The following is a 21,940-nucleotide window of genomic DNA, read 5'->3' as shown; positions in this document are numbered from 1 at the left end:
CGCCCAGAGCATCAGCTCATTCTGAATGATTATTTTCTTCACAGCGCCAACTCATGTGAGAAGTTTTAAACTTACAAACCCTATCTTGCAGCACAACAGACCATACAGGCCCCAAGGTGGAGTGCCTTAGGTAAAATAATTATATGAGGAATGATCTTCTTAAGAACAGGTATATTGATGGAGACATGGTTAATATCATTATATTGGATAATGGCATGCACTGTTTCTATTGAACTTTTAGTAAAGGCGCTTGCCGTGTCTGCTGGAGATAACCTACTACTAACACTGCCCGACGGAGAAGCAGAACTGAAGGCCTCTGTTGAGCCAGCGCCCCCTTCAGGTGAGAGTCTGGTATTCTTGGGTGACTCAGAGACTGGTAGAGCTGGGCCACTCTCTCCCAGGGCAGGTCTCCACAGATCATGGGCTAGATGCCTCTTTTCCCACAACGTTCCACAGTAGGGCATGGTCAAGTTTTACTGAGGTAGTATAAACACAGTAGTTGTCTAGTTGTCTACGAAGTTAAATATAGTTCTTAATCTTTAACTGGTCAGGTTGGAAGGACACAATGTTATATCAGAGAGGAGGGGTTGCCACATGCAAGACCTTGATCTGTCTGTGACAACTCATGGAGGCCAGGAAGAGTCCACTGTGAGGAGAGGGGCTGACATGCAGTGGGAGGCTTGCTTGCAGATGCTGTAGTTTTAACAACACAGTTGAGAGGCTCTCAAACTACTCCAGACCAGCTGCTCAAAAATGTTCAGGGGCTAGGGAGGTACCACGGACAAAGCTTGCCACAGAGCATGAGAATCTGTGTTCAGATCTCCAGATGGTGGCAGGTATCTATAATCCCAGCAGTCCTGTGGCACAATGGGTGGGAGATAGGCTAACCAGCCTGGCCCGTACAGAGGCCAATGACAAGTGATCCCATCTCCAACAGGTTGGAAGTAGAGGACTGACACTGGAGACTGTGTTCTGACCTCTACACACATGCTATGGCACACATACACTTACACTCACACACACACTCTCCATACATACATATCACACATGCGTGCACACACACACACAGACACACAAGAAGTGCTTGCCTTCCCTTCACCCACTGGCCCACTATTCCTGAGCTTCGGAACCATCCCACAACCTGTCAGCATAATTTGATTCTCAGGTGACATGGGTCAAAACTTCATGCACAGGGACAGTGTGCCTGTCAGTTGTGTCTCAGTCCTTGAGATGAGCTGAAACACTACCCTGCTATCAAAAAAGGCTTTAGACAACTTTACTTCAAGAGACACTTAGGTAACACTGTGTCTTTAAACCCCTATAAAAATCAAATAAGCCGGGTGGTGGTGGTGCACGCCTGTATTCCCAGTACTCTGGGAGGCAGAGGCAGGTGGATTTCTGAGTTCGAGGCCAGCCTGGTCTACAGAGTGAGTTTCAGGACAGCCAGGGCTATACAGAGAAACCCTGTCTCCAAAAAACAAACAAACAAACAAAAACAAAAAAAAAATCAAATGAGCGGAAACCTATTTGCTTTCCATCAAATGGAGAGAAGATACAGTGAATTATACAGTTCAAGTGTGTGTCGAGCTGGGTGTGGCTCTTGGCACCTTTGGTCTCAGTACTACGGAGGCAGAGGCATTTAGATCTGGTGAGGTCAAAGACACTTCGATCTATTATATAAGAGTGCCAGGCTAGCCAGAGCTCACAGCGAGAGCCTCTCTCAACAACAACAGCGAGAAGGAATTCTATGGATAATCAGGTGTTGGCAACAGCCTGGAGGGAAAGTTTTTGTTGACAGGGAGGTTGGGGAGGGTTAATTTTTAGTCCCTATTTTCTATCATTTGTGTACTTTCAGGATCAGTTTGTTTTTGCCTTTGTTTCTCTTTATTTGCAAAGCCACAGAGACCCTGTGATTCCTCACCAGGATGAGGCTTGGAAGCAGAGCTCTGTGTATCTAAGGCTGCTGCTGGTCTAAGGCATTCACCTCCTTAGGGTTGTAAGGTGACCTCTCAGATCTGATAAACATTCATGTTTCTGATTTTTCCTTTAGACACAACCTACTCCTATGAATGGAGTTTAGTGAGCCACCCTGTAGACTTCCAAGGTAAAATCAAACAAGAGAACAAGCCGACTCTTCACCTCTCTCAAGTAAGTAACGAGGCAGGCCGCACAGCTCGGACTCCAGTCAGCTTAAGTCTGCTGCTGAGTGCAGAATCCCCTCTCAGGAGTTAGAGTGGATGAAGAAGCCAGGCGTGATGGCATGTGCCTGCAGTTCCGTCTGCTTGGGAAAGTGAGGCAAGAAGCTTGCTTGATCCTACAAGTTCAAGGTCAGCCTCAGAGATAGAATCAGATTTCCCAATTCAAAAAAATCAGAAATTTACAATTAAATAAAGCTCAGTCAGGCCGATGGATGATTAAATGAGGAGACATTCAGTCTTTTCTTCATTTAAATTGCTCAAAGTAACAGCTCTGGAGAAAGGGGCTGGGCTGGTGGGGGGGCATGCTGTGTGGTGGGTTCAAAGCCTGGGCCTAATTCTTTCAGTCTTTACAGTGTTAACGATATCTCAGGTGTCCAGCAGGTAGGACACAAAGTCCTACCGATCTGGTTCACAAAGTGCTTAGATTGTCAAATACTGCTCCACACACAAGAAGACACCTACCTGGGGTCTGGTTTCTTATGAGGCGAACGTCTTCCTGCTCAAGGCTATACCAATCCCAGTGCCTTGCCAGCTCACATCATTGCTATGTGACTGAGCTATTTCTCCAAGTGTGGTGCCCAGACCTCTGCCAGTCACACATGGTAGAATATGTGGCTCCAGACTCTGTTGTTGCTGATCAGTGTAGAGTCCCTGCTGAGCTTCTGTGAGGCCCTGGGCTCACTCGCAGCACTGACCCACCACCACTCCACAAAAACCAAAGTCCAGCACGCTTCCATACATGCCCCTCTGAGAGCTGCTGTCCTTGGCTGCGTTAAAGCCTGTGACATCTGTTACTAAGTGTGATGGTTTGTATATGCTCAGCCCAGGAAGTGGTACTATTAGGAGGTGTGGCCTTGTTGGAATAGTTAAGACCCTTCCTTACCTTAGCTGCCAGGAAGTCAGTCTTTCACTAGCAGCTAGTAGAACTCTCAGCTCCTCCTACGCCATGCCTGCCTGGATGCTGCCATGCTCCTGCCTTGATGATACTGGACTGAACCTCTGAACCTGTAAGCCAGCCCAATTAAATGCTGTCCTTTATAAGACTTGCCTTGGTCATGGTGTCTGTTCACAGCAGTAAACCCCTAACTAAGACACTAAGCAAAAGGCCTGTGTAGGTATGCTAGAGCGCAGCTCTCAAATGTGTAGCAGTCCTAGACTGACTGAAATGAAGCTTCCTCCCATGCCTTGGGACATTGTAGCCTTTCCTAGAAGGCAGATGCCCATGTCTTTGGATGCTCACCTGTGTGTCTGTTTTCACATTGCAGTTGTCTGTGGGACTCTATGCCTTCAGAGTGGCTGTTTCTAGTGAGAATGCATTTGGAGAAGGATATGTCAATGTCACGGTTATGCCAGGTGAGTCTGCTGGGAGAATGGCATCTTGGCTGTGCTAGTCTCAAGTTCCGGCACCTGGATGACATGGTGGTATAAACTGATGACATGACTGCTCCGTGGTGTGGTGGAGGGAAAGATTTTACTGTAGATACTGAGGGAGCCAGCAGGTGCTTTGATATGCGATAAACACCACAAGATAACCCTATGTCCCTTTTGCCAGAGGTAAAGGGGCCCTTTGATAGAAGGGAACTGGCTTCCCAAGTTCCTGAAGAATGCTGGCTTTTATCTAAACACCAGAAATCTTATAGTTCACTTCTGGATATTTGGACTGCCTTTTGGAGTTTGGGCCAGACAATGTTTAATACACACTCTTTTAATTTTTATTTATATAAGTTAGACTTGTATAGTCATGAAGAGATGCCATGACCAACTCTTATAAGGCAACTCTTTTTTTTTTTTTTTTTTGGATTTGTTTTTTTTTCGAGACAGGGTTTCTCTGTATAGCCCTGGCTGTCCTGGAACTCACTCTGTGGACCAGGTTGGCCTCGAACTCAGAAATCCGCCTGCCTCTGCCTCCCAGAGTACTGGGATTATAGGCATGCACCACCAGTGCCCGGCTTATAAGGCAGCTCTTATAAAGGAAAGCATTTAATTAAGGGCTTGCTTACAGGTTCAGAGGCTTAGGTCATTATCACTGTGGCAGGGAGCATGGCAGCAGCATGCAGGCAGGCGTGGTGTGGTGCTGGAGGACTAGCTGACAGCCGGATGCACAGGCAGCAGGTAGGTAGGCAGGGTGGCAGGCAGGAGAGGAAAGAGACTGGGCCCGGTGTAGGCATTTGAAACCTCAGTGCCCACCCCCAGTGCCACAGTGGCTTCTTCCATCAAGGCCACACCCACTCCATCAAGGCCACACCTCCTAATCCTTCTCAATGGTTCCACTCTCTGGTGACTAAGCCTTTGGGAGCCATTCTCATTAAACCACCACAGGCACCATTGTAGAGAAAATGTGCAAGGATTAGGTCTTGTCTTTTTTGCTTTCTTTTGCTTTTTATACAACTCTAGCATTTTCTTGACATGCTACTCAAGTCTACCAGGTAACCGCTTGCTCTTCTTGAATGATAACAAACTGTGCCTTGGTCCTCCCCGTCCAACACTCACTCTGTCCACTTTCTTCCCTTATGTTTAACTTTCATGTAGAGCATGGGTATTTCAAATGCATTCATCTGTACACCTAAAGAATCAGGGGCACCTGCATGAATGTCATGGCTGATCAGCAAGCCCATCTCTGGGTCATAATTCAGTGTATTTGCGTGGATTAGAGTAGGTGACCTTCAGTCCTGGTGGGTACACCCTGCTCTATCTATGTCCTGGCTCCCAGTTTCTACTTACCCATCAGTTCAGCTGAGCCATTGGCCTCCACCTCCTACCCATTTCTCCGGAGGCCAGCACCTCTACCTTTTCCATGGTCTACTTAATACAGCTGAAGTCTTGTGATGGTGGCAGGTACCTTTAGTCAAAGATTTAAGATCCTATTCATGGTCTGAGGATATAGCTCAGTTAGTAGAGTTCTTGCCCAGCACTGAATACAGCTATATTTCACCCTGTAATTCTAGCACTTGGGAGTCACAGACAGGGGCATCAGGACTTTAAAAGGTCATCCATAATGAATTGGAGGCTACCCTGATGTCTTAGTTGGGGTTTCCATTGCTGTGAAGGGACACCATGACCAAGAGACCTCTTACGCAGGCAAACATTTAATTGGTGATTTACTCTGGAAAGTACAGTTCCAGCGGTTTAGTTCATCATCATCATCATCATCATCATCATGGTGGGAAGCATGGCAGCTTGTAGGCAAACATGGTGGGGGAGGAGGTGAGAGTTCTACATCTTGATCTGCAGGCATCAAGGAGAGACTGTGTTCTGCAGGCAGCCAGAGGAGGCTCTTATTCCACACTGGGCAGAGCATAGGAGACCTCAAGCCTGCCTACACAGTGATGCACTTCTTCCAACAAGTCCACACTTCCTCCAACAAGGTCACACTTCCTCCAATAAGGCCACACTTCCTCCAACAAGGCCACACTTCCTCCAATAAGGCCACACCTCCTAATAGTACCACTCCCTATGGCCTGGCATTGAAACACATGAATCTCTGGGGGCCATACCTATTTAAACCACTACTCCTGGGATAAATAAGACCTTGCAATCTAGTCTTCATTTTTTGTAACCACAGCACATATTCCACGACTTACCCCCGGAGTCTGGGATTACCTATAGAATTGTAAACTGACAGACAAGCTCAAAATCCACAGGAGGGGTTGGACAGTTCGGGGAGTTTTCCACAGTTGAGACCCAGGGAGGTGTGTCGGGGAGGAGAGCAGCATCGGGTATATGTGCAGAGATCTCTACAGGATTTTAGAATAAGCATTTAGAAAGAGGACGCCTTTGCACGCGTCTGACTGGTGTATGCGGTGTGGGCTTAGTTGCTGTCTTCTTTTTGTCTCACAGCTGCAAGAGTCAACCAGCCACCTGTAGCTATTGTTTCTCCCCAGATACAAGAACTCAGTGTGCCTTTGACCTCAGCCCAGATCGATGGCAGCCGTGCGTATCCTCCATGTCCGGAGGTTTCTGTGTGTACTGTCAGATTGAGTGCTTTGTGTCAGGGCCAAGAAGGCTTACAGTCACACCACGATAAACGGGTTTCTTTTAGCTTTCTGTCCTAGGCTCATCAGCTTCCAGTTGGGAGTGGTAGCATACCTGTGATCCTAGCTAGTACTTGGGTGGCAAAGGCAGGAGGGTCGGGAATTCAAGGTCATCTTCAGTGACTTAGGGAATTCCAGGCCAGCCTGGGATATGGGAGACGCGGTCTACAACAAACTACAAACAAACAAATACAATGTTCATTAACATCAGATATTTGATTTGTAATTCAAATAATTACTAATCATTCTTTTGTGAATCAGGTAGCTGTTGTATATTAGCAATTGGACAGGGCCTTTAAATACGAATGGTGTTGGCTTCAGTGACAGAGTGTAGTATTTCACTTTACTAATTTATTCAGAGTTTATTCTTTTGTTTGTTTGTTTGTTTATTTGTTTTCGAGACAGGGTTTCTCTGTGTAGCCCTGGCTGTCCTGGAACTCACTCTGCAGACCAGGGTGGCCTCAAATTCAAGAAATCCCCCTGCCTCTGCCTCCCAAGTGCTGGGATTACAGGCATGCACCACCACTGCCCGGCTTCAGAGTTTATTTTTTAAGGAGAGTTTAAGGATAGTGTAACTTTGGGTGTCCAGACAAATGAGAATCCAGCGTTTGGCTTGCCTTAGCAGGGTAAAGAGCTCTGCAACTGCTCTTATGTTCATCCAGTCACAAAGTTAATCCCACTCCTGGTGGAGAGGGAAAAGGCGTGGTCATGCCTATTGCTCCTGAGGGTTGCCCTGCCTACTAGCCTGTGGATGTGAACCCGACAGCCGTGTGACTGCTCGCATTCACTCGGCATCACGTCTACAATCTCCCCCTTCTCCAACTTGAGCACACAGCACATTTGCTTGTTTGCTTGCTTGCTCTCTCCTGCAGCTCAGGTTGTCACCACACCTGCTATGTACTTAGAGATGACCTTGACCTCTGATGATCTCTGGACCCCTTCCCTAGTGCTGGGGTTATAGGCGCATGTTATCTCCAAGCCTGGCTGATGAGGGACTTTTTAAATGGAGATGATTGTATGAGAAAAGGCCTCAGGGTTTTAAATCTGATTCAGACTAGCTTAGTTACAAAAACCATACAGGGTTATTAGTCAGCCACATACATTTATCCCCTAAATGAACTTGATGAAAGGCCAGCCTCCTTCTCCATCTGTGGCTCTGCGTGGCACGTGGCTGCTCTCTTTTACTGTTTGTTTTTTTTGTGATATGGAGATGAACCCTCCACGCCTTTGTGGATGCCAGGCAAACACTCTGTCGCTTAGCTGTATCCCCAGCCCTGTTCTTTTGTGAGACAAGGTCTCACCATGTAGCCCAGTCTGGCCTTGAACTCATGGAAATACTCCTGCCTTAGTTTCCTGAATGCAGGTGAACTACCATGCCAAGCCACAGCCTCCTTCTCCACTACTGGGGAGCAAACTCAAGGCTTCACATGCCTGGTAGTTAAGCACTGTACCACTGAACCTTCTCTTCCGTGTTTTTGTGTGTGTGTGTGTGTGTGTGTGCGCGCGCGCGCGCGCGCGCGCGCGCACACACACACTTCACAACACATGTACAGTTTAAAGGACAACTTTTTTTTTTAAGGTGATTGAACTTATTTTTTTTATATTTTTATTTTCTATATTCTTTGTTTACATTCCAAATGATTTCCCCTTTCCCAGATTCCCCCCCTCCTCATATGTCCCATAAACCTTCTTCTCTCCATCCATTCTCCAATCACCTCCCTCCTTTTTTTTTCCTCTGTCCTTATATTCCCCAAAGGACAACTTTTGATAGTCAATCCTCTTCTTCCACCTTGTGCATCCCAGCAGCTGAGCTCAGGTCTTCAGCTTGTCCTATAGCTGCTGAGCCACCTCAGGCCCACCCTGGTTGGCTCTTTCAAGTGGAGACATTTTATGCAAAACAAGGTCTCTTTTCTCTGGCTTACATTTAATCGTTAATATATATGGTAAAGGAACCTTTAGTTAAGATATGAAGCTGTGGGTAGCAGGTCATCAGGGCGAGTAGGAGCAGAATTTCAAGGGGATTCATTCTGTGCTTCAGTACCGGGCACTCTGCTTCCTAAATATTCAACACGTTAGAACAGCCCTGCGCACACCTACGAAAATCTAGAAAAACAGTGCTGACAACTTAGGGCCTGGGAGACAGCTGCGATGCATGGCGTTGATCGTTGAGATCTGTGTGAATGTTCATTTATTCTAAATGCATTTCAGTGTTCAGTGCGTTCGTCATAAAGCTCCCATCTCATGCTCCCCATAACTCACTTTGGATTTTGTTTTCATCATCTTTGTAGAAAGTACAGATGATACTGAAATAGTGAGTTACCACTGGGAAGAAGTCGAGGGGCCCTTCCTCGGAGAGACGTTTCCAGCTGACGCCCCAATCTTACAATTGTCGAACCTAGATCCTGGTAACTACACTTTTAGGCAAGTGGGTTTCCACCTTTATTGTGTTTACCCAGGACTTTTCCTTTGTCAGTTTCTTATGCCAATGCTTTCTATAAAAAATAAAAGCAATGTATCTCTAAACAGAAGGAGATAAAATCTTTCCCCTATGTCCATGACCTCAAAATGAGCACTCTGGGCCGTGGGGTGTTTAAGCGTCTTTTCTGTTCACATGCTCCTTTGAGCCCTTTTCTTTTTTTCTAACTTGGACTGAAGTTCTGATGGGAGAGAGTCCAGTGGTTTTGGTTTGAGAGCTGTGCTTGGTAGCACTCTTAAGATGAGTCGAGTGGTCTAGAGAAGCTTCTGGGTGGCCTGGAGGGGACACAGTTGCCACTCAGCATCTCAGAGACTAGTAAATGCATAGAAGCTCAACCATAATGTGGGAACATTTGCGAGTCGAAGGTTAAGGGAACCTACTGCGACAGAAGCAAGAAAACTATTCTCCCGCCCCCTCTGCTATTCTTCCCCTCCTTTTCAAGTTTCGATTCTCACCTCTTCGGGGGGAATGGTTGGTCTGAGCGGGCTCAGGTGAGCACTTCCTGCCAGGTGTGGCACACCCTTGGATGTATGAGTTTCCTTTTCTCTTTCTAGGCTGACCATCACAGACTCGGACGGCGTTGTTAACTCCACCACTGCAGTCCTCATCATCCGCGGTGCTGTGGACTACCCACCTGTTGCCAACGCAGGGCCAAATCAGACCATTACTTTGCCCCAAAACACCATCATTCTGAATGGGAACCAGAGCAGTGATGATCACCAGATTGTCCTCTATGAGTGGTTCCCAGACCCTGGCGGTGAGAGCAAAGGGATGGTCATGCAGGCAAGTCCTCTATCCTGCCTGCAGATGCTTTCTTTCCTTCCTTCTTTCCTTCTTTCCTTCCTTCTTTCCTTCTTTCTTTGTTCTTTCTTTCTTTCTTTCTTTCTTTTTCTTTCTTTCTATCATCCATGTATGTATGTATATATGCATGCATGTATGTATGTGTCTGTCTGACTATCATTTATCATCCATTCATCTATTCCCAGTTTAAGGAGGTTGTTAAATCAGAAATTCTATTTTATAAATTTCTCAAACCAGGAAATGGTTGGAAGAACATCTAACCTTACAGATCTGCCCCAGGTTTACATCCCCTGCTCACATATCCCCAGGTTTGCCCCATTTTCTGAAATCTGTACTATCTTGTCTATATCTATCATCTAGTCATTTCTTTCTTTAAGAATGTCTCCGTGATGTGTGTGTGTGTGTGTGTGTGTGTGCGCGCGCGCGCGCGCGCGGTATGGGCTAAGGATCAAACCCTGAGGCCTTACACATTAGACATACGCTCTATCATGTGAATTACAGCTCCTGCCCAGTCTGTTCTAACTTTTAAGTGCATTTGTCTACAGGCACAATGACTTGGAAACCTCTGCTGTCTCCTTACTCATGCAAGGTGATCAGGCTTTCCATTACTTAATTAATGGCCCAGGTGGATTATTGACTTGTATTTGTCTCATTTCTATGACAAAACTCTCAAGAGAGACAACTTAAGAAAGGAAGTGTTTATTTGGATTCACAGTTTGAGGGTGCAGTCCATCCTGGTGGTAGAAATTTGAGGCACGTAATCACATTGCACCCAGTCAGGAGGGAGAGGGTGTGATGCTGGGACGCAGCTCTCTTTCTGTGGTCCAGGGCCACACCCATGGAATGGTACTGCCCAGTATGTAGAAAACCCCTCCTGTTGTGGGTTGTCCTGATGTTGTTTATATTTTGATGCTAATTTTGTTTCCTCAAGAGGAGTTTCCCTTCCTCCCACCCCATAAAAGTTGATCAGGTGATCTTTTGCGAACCTTCTCCCCATTTTTACTGGTTAATAAAGGCTAGAGCCTGTGATGGGACAGTATTGGGGAAAGGTGGGCTAGAGGTTTGAGAGTGGGGGCAGACAGAGAAGAGAAGAAGATGAAAAGGGAAGGAGAGGGGACAGAAGAGGAGGAGGAAGCCATGATGGAACAAAAACACGTACGCGGTCAGGAGAAACCACAAGTAACAAGGGGTCTCATAGCTGGAGAATAAGCTAGTATAGTGTTAGATCTGCCCAATCTAGACTTATAGCTTATAATTACAATAACAAGATTGCGTGTTTAAAGAGATTGGGCTTATTGGGATTTGAAATTCCAACAACACCCTCCCAGATACTTGAGGAGGCTTGTCCAATCAACACCAAGAGATGAGTCTGCGTCATGTTCTCAGGGCCTGAAGCTCACTATGTAGACAGAGATGACCTTAAACCTCTGATTCTCCTGCCTCTGCCTCTGGAGCACTAGGAAAATACATGTATACCCCTACAGTTTTATGAACTCAGGGCTTTGTGCATACCAAGCAAATTCTCTATCCACTGAAATACATGCTCAGTTCTGTGAATTGCTTCTGTAAAAAAAACAAAAAACAAAAAAAACAAAAAACAAAAAACAAAAACAAAACAACAACAACAACAAAAAAAAACCCCAAGGGCTGGAGAGATGGCTCAGCAGTTAAGAGCACTGACTGCTGACTGGTGTGTCTGAAGACAGCTTCAGTGTACTTAGATATAACAATAAATAAATCTTTAAAAAAAAATCTGGGCAGTGGTGGCCTTTAATTCTAGCAGAGGCAGAAGCAGGCAGATCTCTGTGAGTTCAAGGTTAACCTAGCCTACAAAGTGAGTTCCAGAATATCCAGAGAAACCCTGTCTCAAAAAACCAAACCAAACATACAAATAAACATTAACAAAATAAAATATTCCTTGAATAACAACTTCCATAAAACCCCTTATTGGAGATAATGACTTTTATAACTTTAGCTCACAAGCCTTAGAACATTTCTGTGTTTTTGGATGTGTCTGCAGATGTATGGATTGTGATTTGTCATAGACTTTATATTGTTGTGTGATTTTATTATGTTTTTTCATAGTAAATCTTTTGGGGGGGAGGTTGTCCTGGAACTCACTCTGCAAAACATATTGGCTTCAAAGAACTCACGAGATCCACCTTCTTCTGCTTCCTGAGTGCTGGGATTAAAGCCCTGGGCTGCAACATCCACGCCACAGCACATCATAGAAATTTTAATTTTATTTTTCTTATAGTATTAAAATTTTCTTTTCAGACAGGCCTCACTATGTAAATCAGGCTGGGCTCAAACTCAGAGATTGCCCCTGCCTCTGCCTCCTGGGTGCTGGGATTAAAAGCATGTCCTGCCACCACTACCTGGATGGCTGGCTTGCTTAGTATGTGTATATGTATGTATGTATGTATGTATGTGTGTGTATGTGCGTGTATGTATGTATGTATGTATGTGTGTGTATGTGTGTGTATGTATGTGTGTATGTGTGTATATGTATGTATGTGTGTGTATATATGTATGTATGTATATGTATGTGTATGTATGTATGTATTATGTGTATATATGTATGTATTATGTATGTATGTGTATGTATGTATGTATGTGTATGTGTATGTATGTATGTATGTATGTATTATGTATGTATGAAAACAGGGTCTCATGTAGGCTCACTTTGAACATGAACTGCATTTGGTGAGCATGCACATGCGGCTGGCTGTGATCTCTGAGAAACAGAGGTGAGCTTGCTTGGTGAAGGACACCACAGCATATACTGCTGTATTTACTGCTCTAGAAGCCGTGGGACCTGGGAGAGTGGAGCTGGTAAACGAGAGCAACTCAAGTCTCACACAATGACCAACTTTATTCAGAGCATCAGACAGTTTATATGTTCATGGTTAACAAGAGTCACATGAGTAAAGTGTATGATCACAAGGGCAAGCTGCACGTGGCAAACAAGCCAACACGTGGGTTTTCCATAGAGATGTGCAAACAAACGATAGCCGGTAAGGAGTCATCTGAAGTAAACTCACTCCTATCCGATACACCCGGGAGGAGCACAAAAACACAATCCAAGAACAGTTCTGTGTTTTCTTTCCTTTTTGGGTTTTGTTTTGTTTTTTTTTTTGTTTTTGGTTTTTTTAATTTTTTTTGGTTTTTCGAGACAGGGTTTCTCTGTGTGGTCCTGGCTGTCCTGGAACTCACTCTATAGAACAGGCTGGTTTTTTTTTTTTTTTTTTTTTTTTTTTTTTCTGTGTTTTCTTAAAAATGAGGTCACAAGATTCATGTCTTGGTTTCTTGGAGTTTTCTCGCAAGCACTTAGATCTTCTCACATGACCCCATTCTAGGACCCTGTTTTAACACTGCTGTATTGGCTTCTTTTATGAAGTTTTGTTAATTTATGTTCCTTCAGCGATATGAGGATACACAAAAGACTCAAACTTACATTTTCTTAGGTTCATACTGTTTTATTTTTCTTCTTTCCTCCTTTTCTTCCCACCTCCCCAACCCCTTTTGAGACAGGGCCTCATTAAGTAGGTAGGACCAGGCTGGCCTCAAAGTCAGAGAGATGGGCCTATCCCTCCTTCCCAAGTGCTGGGACAAAGGCGTGTCCCCCACACTCTGCTACTTTCTTTCCTCTTTTAATTTTTGCATGCACTGAGCCTAGCACCTCATATATACTAGGCAAGCACTCTATCACTGAACATTATCCCTATTTCTTTTTATCTTTTTATTGTTGAGCTAGGGTCTTACGAAGCTGCACAGATCAGCTTTGAACTTGCTCTGTGTCCCTGGCAGGCCTTGAATTTGCCACCCCCCTTGCTTCAGCTTCCCAAGAACCTTTGTTTGCTTTCTGTTGCTGTGATAAAGGCCATGACTAAAGGGAATGTGGGGGAGAAAAACTTTCCTTCACCTCATAGGTTGAGATCCATTATTAAGGGAAGTCAGGGCAGGAACTCAAGACAGGAAGCTGGAGGCAGGAGCTGAAGCAGAGGCCACAGGGGAACACTGCTGACTGGCTTGCCCGCCATGGCTTGCTCAGCCTACTGTCTCATACAACACAGAACCACCTACCTGGGGGTGACACCACCCACAGTGCACTGGGTTCTCTAAAATCTGTCATTAATCAGGATAATGCTCCCACGGACTTGCCTACAGGCTGATCTGATAGACGCATTTTCTCAACTACAGTGCCCTCTTCCCAGATGACCATAGTGTGAGTCAAATTGGAAAAAGAAATCTAACTAGGGCACCGAGTAGCTGGTGTGTTAGGACTCAACCATTGCATCTAGCTTGTTATCAAGTAGTATTTTTGCATTAAGTGAAACCAGGAGCATCTGTCATGGAACACTGTTTCCTTGTTCTTCTCTAATGATAGTCTTTTTGTCGTTGTTTCTGCTGTGTGTAGGGAGCACAGACCCCATACCTTCACTTGTCTGAGCTGCAGGAAGGAGAGTACACATTTCAGCTGATGGTGACGGATTCCTCAGGACAGCAGTCCACCGCTTTCGCCTCTGTGACTGTCCAGGCTGGTAGGTGAGATACAAATGAGATCTGACCCCAGAGATAAAAGCAGAAATAATTGACCAGACTCTTGGCCTTCAGATATATCTAACCTGGTGGTAGTATCTTGAGGCTCCTGAGCTGGCAGGAAGTCTGGGACGTGAGAGCTGGTGTGTCATAGAACCAATTTTCTTTTGACGTTTTGCATCTCGTCATGTGTCTCTAAACCATAGTACAAAAGATAAAATGATATTTGTTATCAATACCTAATGTGTCTCTGATTTGTTGTATGGTAACTGTCATACCTGCCTTGGGAGCATTCTAGGGCATCTTAAGGAGACTGACTGACTGTGTGGCCTCTCAGATGCAGTCAGACACAGGTGGGGGATCAATCCAGGTTCCATTCACTGATTAGTGTTTTCAAAAACCCCGACCCTAGCCTTCAGGAGATGCACAGGCAGGTAGCCACACCTTGCTTACCGTGGTCTTGGCTTCAGAACTTCTCTATAATAGGCTTGCTGTTTCCACAACCATTGCCTGGTGTGCTGACGATGGGCACGGTCTCAAGGGAAAGACAGCTCATTTGTTTTCTTCATTAAGTGATTCGGCTAAGATGTTAAAGGTGCTCTGAGCCTAGGGATGCGGGATTAAAGATGGCCCTGGCCCTGCCCTTCCTGGGCTGTGACAAGGGCATGTGTAATGACATGAAGCTGTTCAGGTGCTTTCCTCAGTAAGAAGGCCACATGAAGAGCACCCACAGAGCACTCGGGGCCACAGATAGCCATTCCCAGAGTCCCAGTGGCCACACTCATGGCGGATCATCAGGAGGAGAAGGGTGACGAATGGAGGGAAAGAAGAAAGGTGCTCAGAAAGTGGGGAGCGCTAGAGAGATGGCTCAGCGGGTAAGAGCACTGACTGCTCTTTCAGAGGTCCTGAGTTCAATTCCCAGCAGCCACATGGTGGCTCACAACCATCTGCAATGGGATCTGATGCTCTCTTCTGGTGTGTCGGAAGACAACAACAGTATACTCATATACATAAAATAAATAAATCTTAGAAAGAAAGAAAGAAAGAAAGAAAGAAAGAAAGAAAGAAAGAAAGAAAGAAAGAAAGAAAGAAGGAAAGAAAGAAAGAAAGAAGGAAAGAAAGAGGGGACCAGATTCCCAGAAGCCACAGGAAGAAAGGGGCTGGGTACATTGAAGAGCTGGAAACAGTGTGGCTGGAGGAAAAGCTAGAATTAGGCCTGTGGGGGCCAGGATTGGAGTGAGGTGACTCCCGGAGGGGCAGGGCTCTCACGAGGGACTACATAGATGCTTGCCCTCCTGAATTCAGGAAACCACTATGCATACTGAGGAGGGCAGTGAGGGAAAGACAGGAAGGACATCCCAGTGCTAATGGCTGTGGCTGTATGATGTGGCCTTTTTTTTTTTTTTAAGCAGAAATAGTAGCTATTGTTAAAAATAACAAAACAAATGATATTTTTTCTTTCTTCCAATATTATGAAATATGAAATATTTTCCTCCATTACCGATATTTATTTAATTTTATGTGCTTAGGTGTTTGCTTGCATGAATGTCTGTGAAGGCCAGAAGGAGGCTTAGGAACTGGAGTCACAGATGGTTGTGAGCCGCCATGTGGGTGCAGGGAATTGAACCCAGGTCCTCTGGAAGAGCAGCCCTACTCTTACACTCTGAGTTGTCTCTCCAGCCCCAAACTGAAATATTTTCAACATTTGCTATTTAGCAGATGCTGCACTAGACAGTGGGGCTGTAGAGGCAGAAGTCTACGCACACTGATTTCGGTTCCCCCTTCTCTCTCCTTTTTTTCTTTCTTCTCTCCTTCCCTTTCCCCTTATTTCCTCCCTTCCCCCTCTCACCTTCCTTTCCCTCGTTCTTCCCTTCCTCCCTCCTTCCTGCTTTACCTCCCCCCTTCTTTCCTCCCGTGAATGTCTCCAACTCTAGAAAGCAACCAGGCTCCAGTGGCCGTGGCAGGCCCAGATAAGGAGTTGGTTTTCCCCGTGCAGAGTGCTACACTGGACGGGAGCCGGAGCAGTGATGACCACGGCATCGTCTGCTACCACTGGGAGCACATCAGGTAGTGTGTCCACCCAGGCTGTGTCAGCGATGACCCACAGCACCCCTTCCCTGGGGGATCGCATTCACCTGCAGCTTGAGGTTGTTGAGGAGTCAAGATTTAAGCAAGGAGTAACCGGTCCGTATTGATTAAAAATACATATTATAGGCATGATGGTCCATGCTCATAATCCTTGCACTTGGGCAGGAACCTCTTGAGTTCAAGGCTAGCCTAAGCTATCTAGTGAGATGCCCCCTCCCCCAACTCAAACAAACAGGCAAATGAAACAGAATAGTGTTGTGGGGAAGACGGACAGGGGTAGGCAGTGGAGGGACGTAGAACCCAGAAGTGGTGCATGGGGCTGGCTTGGTGTGAGGTTAATTTCCTGGTAAAAGAGATGTAGGGAAAGCTGTGTGCAGTCTGTCTACACCCAACCAGCATGTAACAGATGCACAGAGTTCAAGGTGAAATTCATAACATTTCCTGAGCTTTTACCTCTGGGTCTCAATACTACATGGTTTCTGAAGAGGCAACTGGACCATTCTTATTTTTGGTTTATTTGGAACAAAATTTTACTGTGTAGCCCTAACTGATCTGGAACTCTCTTTGTAGACTAGGCTGGCCTTCAGCTCACAGAGATCCACCTGCCTCTGACTATCCTCTATCTCCCAAGTGCTGGGATTAAAGGCATGTGCCACTACAGTGGGCTGGATCATCCCCATTTTCAAGTAGAAAAACTCAAGCTTGAAGAAGCCAGTGAGGCTGAGTAGTTAAAGTTACCTAGACAGGAGGAGGCTTTGTACAGATGCAAACCTGAATCTGTCTAACAATCAGGTCTAGGGACATAATTGCAGATCATCTGGTCCATGCCTTCCTCCTCTATGTGTGCTCTGAAGCGAGATGAGAACTTAATGGAGTTTCATTCAAAGAAGAAATGGGAGGTTGGGTATGGTAGTGTACACCTGTAATCTCAGCACTTAGGAGGATGAAGCAGAAAGCTCATCATGAGTTCAAGGCTAGCCTGGGCTACAATGGTGAGACCCTATCTTAAAAAAAAAAGAACAAAACAAAACAGTTTCTAAGGTTTTATTTTCTAAAGAGAGATCTTTTCAGTAGCATCTCAATTAAAAAAAAAAAGAAAAAACATTTCCCCAGAACCCAGCACATTTTGTTTGTTTAGCTTTGACCCTCATGCCAAGCTCGAGAACATGTGTGCATGTAAAGTCATCTTAGAACTCCATAGGAGACCAGATGGTCACTACAGGCAGAGGCAGAGGCCTTCGCTAGGGCACAGATCTCATGCCCCACCTTTTGACTACACATCCCCACTTTGCAGAGGCCCCAGTGCAGTGGAGATGGAGAACGTGGACAAAGCCATAGCCACTGTCACCGGGCTTCAGGTGGGTACCTACCACTTCCGGTTAACCGTCAGAGACCAGCAGGGTCTGAGCAGCACGTCCACCCTCACTGTGGCTGTGAAGAAGGGTGAGTGGACACGGTGACATGATGACAGGACTCGAGCCTGCCATGCCTTCAAGCCTCCCAGGTCCCCAGCCGTTAATGATTACCCAGCAATCTTGGTGTTAATGTTGGCGTTCGCACTTGACCGAGCTCTGCCCAGACGGGCTGCCTCTCCCCCCTGACATGGCTTCAGTTAAGTCCTGGCTTGAGGGAATGTGTAGACGAGGAAGCCATGAGCCAACATTCTCTGCGGGGAAATAGTGTTACCTTTTGTTTGCCAAGCAGTTTGCTCTGCTGTGACGCTGGCCACAGAAGATCCGGTTCTGGGCAGTGCTCTGCTCTCTCAGAAGGCCAAGAGCAGATGGGTGCTCAAGTTATCTCCTTTATTTTTTATAGTTGAAGATTAAAAACTTTTTAATGTGTTTTTATTTGTTGTGCATGTATATGTGTGGGAGGAAAGTGTGCTTGCCATATGTGAGTGTGTGGGTGGGGTGGGGTTGGGGGGTCAGAGGACAACTTTTAGGGAATCAATTCTCTCTGATTACCGTGTGGTCCATATGTCCCCCCCCCCCCTTTAAAAGACAAGTTTTGAACTTGTCTTGCCTGATGGGACTACAGCATGTAGCATCACACTTGGTTTTACTGGTGATGGGGGCTGGCTTGAGGGCTTCAAGTATACTAGGCAGGTGTTCCATCACTGCCCATCCCCAGCCCTCTTAGAAGTTTTTATTGTATGATTTTCAGTGAAATTACCTGCTTTTGTCTGTCGTCCCATTGCACCGAGAACTGCTCAATGTCTGTATCTAATATCTTACCTTACAGGTATTTGGGGTAGAAAACAGTGGGTTGGGGTATCTAAAACAACCTTGGCTGGAGGATGGAACAGTGGTGCCTGTTTTCTGACATGCCATCTCCAGTGTTTTAAATCAATTTCCTTGCTTTTGTTTTTGCTATGTCTGACTTAGAAAATAATAGTCCTCCCAGAGCCCAGGCCGGGTGGCAGACATGTTCTTATACTTCCCAATAATTCCATTACTTTGGATGGGTCAAGGTCTACTGATGACGGAGGAATTGTGTCCTATCTGTGGATGCGGGATGACCACAGTCCAGCTGCTGGAGTGAGTACTTAACGGGTGGCGTCCCTCAGCTGTGTACACTGCACGCAGATTAGTCAGTGTGGTCTGCAGTGACAAAGATTATGGGGGTGTGGCTTAAACTACAGAAAATTGTTTACTCATAATTCTGAAGCCTGGAAAACCAGGACCAAGGTGCTAGCCAGTTTATCTTTGTAAGAGATCTTTCTGGCCGGGGGGTGGGGGGTGGGGGGGTGGGGTGGGGCGGGTGGCGCACGCCTGTAATCCCAGCACTCTGGGAAGAAGAGGCAGGAGGATTTCTGAGTTCGAGGCCAGCCTGGTCTACAGAGTGAGTTCCAGGACAGCCAGGACTACACAGAGAAACCCTGTCTCGAGATCTTTCTGGATCCCGGAGGGCTGCCCACTTACTACACCTTCCTGTGGCAGGGGCGACAAAGGAGGGAAGTAACAAGGGGACTGCTCTCACATCTCCTTTATAAGGACACTAATCCAGTGGGTTGGGCCCCACGCCTGTAACCTCATTTAACTTTTATCTCCTTCTAAACTGTAGCTTTAGATCACATTGCAGATTAGAGCCTGAGCATGCGATTTCTGCCTCACTGTTTCATCTCCCAGATGAGATGTGCAGGCCCCTTGGGTTTGACTATGCCGAGGGCTGGAAACACCAGGCTGCTTGCTATTAGGTTTAAGTAAAAAGGAAGATCATTTCCTGATCTGACGTTGGGTAGGACAGCAAACCATGCGGGTGCGTCCCACTCACGGCCCAGAATAGCTGTGAATGCAGCCCAACACATTTGTAGATGACGCCATGATGTCAAAAGGTCGACATGAGTAGGGTCATGGAAGCCCAGCTTTCCAGCGGGGCCCTTCGACTCCTCAGCTTCCCATTTTAGTTTTCTTCTTCCATGTATCGGGTGTGTCAGATGCATGGGGATTCCTGTTTCCACTTCACAGGGACCGAGAGTAAAATATAGAGGTGGAAGTGACTTAACCAAGGCTAAAGAGCTCAGCCTTAAACCAAACAAACCAAGATTTTTAGCTTTTGGAAGCCATTGGATCACACTACCTCTTAAGTTGTAAATTGCCATTCATCTCCCATGCTCCCCCACCCATTTTTTTTTTTTTTTTTTTTTTTTTTTTTTTTGAGACAGGGTTTCTCTGTATAGTCCTGGCTGTCCTGGAACTCACTATATCAGGCTGGCCTCAAACTCAGAAATCAGGCTGCCTCTGCCTCCCAAGTGCTGAGATTAAAGGCATGTGCCACCACTGCCCGGCTTTCATCCCCCTTTCTCTCCATTGCTAAGGGCTTGAGATCTACAGAAGCACTCTTGTAGATATACGGAAGGCATGCTTACAGGGAAGGGACTGAAATGCCTTGTACAGGCTAAAGTTCTCCTCAGCTGAATTCTGTTCAGCTCAATGGTAGCTTAGCTTCTGAATGACATAGCAGTGTGTCTTCTTCAGATTCCTGACTCTTTGTTGCCATCCATTCTTGTCAGCAAGTACAGACAAAAATGTCCAAAAGATTTGTCTCTCACTCTGTCGAACTATGGGGCCGTAGGATGAATGTGTAGTCTACCAAGGCTCTGGGATCACTTGAGACAATGAATATGCTACGCTATAAGGGAACCTCAGATGAGAGCTAGAAAACTATATTAGACAATAAGTCTATAAAACTCCATTCCTTGCCCTGGAGGTTTTGACCCAAGCTCACCGAATCTCTCTCCGTTGACTAATCATTTGGTAATTCCTGGAATGTTCAGTTTACTGCATCTTGTCTGGGTCCTTGCACCCCTGGTGTTCCACATGAGGAGGAGCTGAAGATTCAAATCCTCAGCCCCGCTCCCTCCTCCCTCCGTCCTTCCTCCCTCCTCCCCCGGGCCATATAAGTCATACACACCTGAAAGCAAGGATCTCAGAGCTTCTCGATCCACAGAGGCTCAGAAACTGGGTACAAGACTGACAGCTGCCCTGTGGATCTCTTCACTTCCCAGGATGTCATTGGAGGCTCTGACAACGGGGCGGCTCTGCAGCTCACCAATCTGGTGGAAGGCATCTACACTTTCCACTTGCTAGTCACTGACAGTCAGGGGGCCTCGGACTCAGACACGGCTACTGTGGAGGTGCTGCCAGGTGTGTACTGAGCTGATGTCACCGGGATGGGAGCCATCTGTGCCTAGCTTCTGTTCTTGGCCAATCCTACTCTGGTAGTTTCTTCCTTTTCATTAAAAAACGATGTGTGTGCATGTGTGTGTGTGTGTGTGTGTGTGTGTGTCTGTCTGTCTGTCTGTCTGTGGCTTCATGCACATGAATGTAGTGTCCTTGGAGGCCAGAAGAGGGTGTGAGATCCTCTAGAACTAGAGTTACAGGCAGTTTTGAACCACTGGATGTGGGGTGCTGGGAATTGAACCTAGGTCCTCTGGAAGAGCAGTATGGGTTCTTAACCACAGAGCCATCTCTCTAGCCCACTTTAGGGTTTTTCTGTACTTCGTTTACACCACCAGGCGTTACATCCCAACTTGTACCTCATCAATAAGAATGACACCTGGCAGGAAGCTTTTGCCTTCCTGATTCAACATGAAGTGAACATGGTCAGACTGAGGGAACGCAGCCTCAATGAGGTGGGCATAGGGATTCGGAGTGTAAACTGGCCTAGGGAGCACCCAGGAGCAGGAGGGCAATGCTCTTAGGTGCTGCGGAAGTGTGTGAGGGGCCAGGGTTCCAAAGGACCCCAGGGCAGTTGGTTATCGTGAGATAACCAAGTAGAATAAGACTGGAAAAATAAATACTCCAGAGTGGCTTCTGTGGGCTCACCTCCCCCTTCCTAATCTTTCTTTCTTTCTTTCTTTCTTTCTTTCTTTCTTTCTTTCTTTCTTTCTTTCTTTCTTTCTTTCTTTCTTTCTTTCTTTCTTTCTCTCTCTCTCTCTCTTTCTCTCTCCCTCCCTCTTTCTTTCTTTCTTTCTTTCTTTCTTTCTTTCTTTCTTTCTTTCTTTCTTTCTTTCTTTCTTTCTCTTCTCTCTCTCTCTTTCTCTCTCTCTCTCCCTCCCTCTTTCTTTCTTTCTTTCTTTCTTTCTTTCTTTCTTTCTTTCTTTCTTTCTTTCTTTCTTTCTTTCTTTCTTTCTTTCTTTCTTTCTTTCTTTCTTTCTTTCTTTCTTTCTTTCTTTCTTTCTTTCTTTCTTTCTTTCTTTCTTTCTTTCTTTCTTTCTTTCTTTCTTTCTTTCTTTCGTTTTCACCTTCAGATAGGGTCTTGGTGGCCCAGACTGGCCTTGAACTCATTGTGTAGCAAGGATG

General features: G+C 45.9%; 1 protein-coding gene across 1 annotated transcript in view; it reads left to right on the top strand.

Moving 5' to 3' along the window:
- Kiaa0319 (KIAA0319 ortholog) overlaps window positions 1-21,940 on the top strand; it is a 42,424-nt gene that overhangs the window by 8,103 nt on the left and 12,381 nt on the right. The window contains 12 exon segments of the mRNA XM_052156880.1: window positions 242-340; window positions 2,051-2,148; window positions 3,464-3,551; window positions 6,036-6,128; window positions 8,518-8,650; window positions 9,260-9,488; window positions 13,927-14,050; window positions 15,983-16,115; window positions 17,431-17,579; window positions 18,521-18,549; window positions 18,551-18,673; window positions 20,644-20,782. Coding sequence (XP_052012840.1) covers window positions 242-340; window positions 2,051-2,148; window positions 3,464-3,551; window positions 6,036-6,128; window positions 8,518-8,650; window positions 9,260-9,488; window positions 13,927-14,050; window positions 15,983-16,115; window positions 17,431-17,579; window positions 18,521-18,549; window positions 18,551-18,673; window positions 20,644-20,782 — 1,437 coding nt within the window.

This window comes from Apodemus sylvaticus, chromosome 14 (genome assembly GCF_947179515.1).
Source record: "Apodemus sylvaticus chromosome 14, mApoSyl1.1, whole genome shotgun sequence".
NCBI classification, from domain to species: domain Eukaryota; kingdom Metazoa; phylum Chordata; class Mammalia; order Rodentia; family Muridae; genus Apodemus; species Apodemus sylvaticus.
Note: the sequence above shows the minus strand (reverse complement) of the source record. Positions and strands in the feature narration are given on the sequence as shown.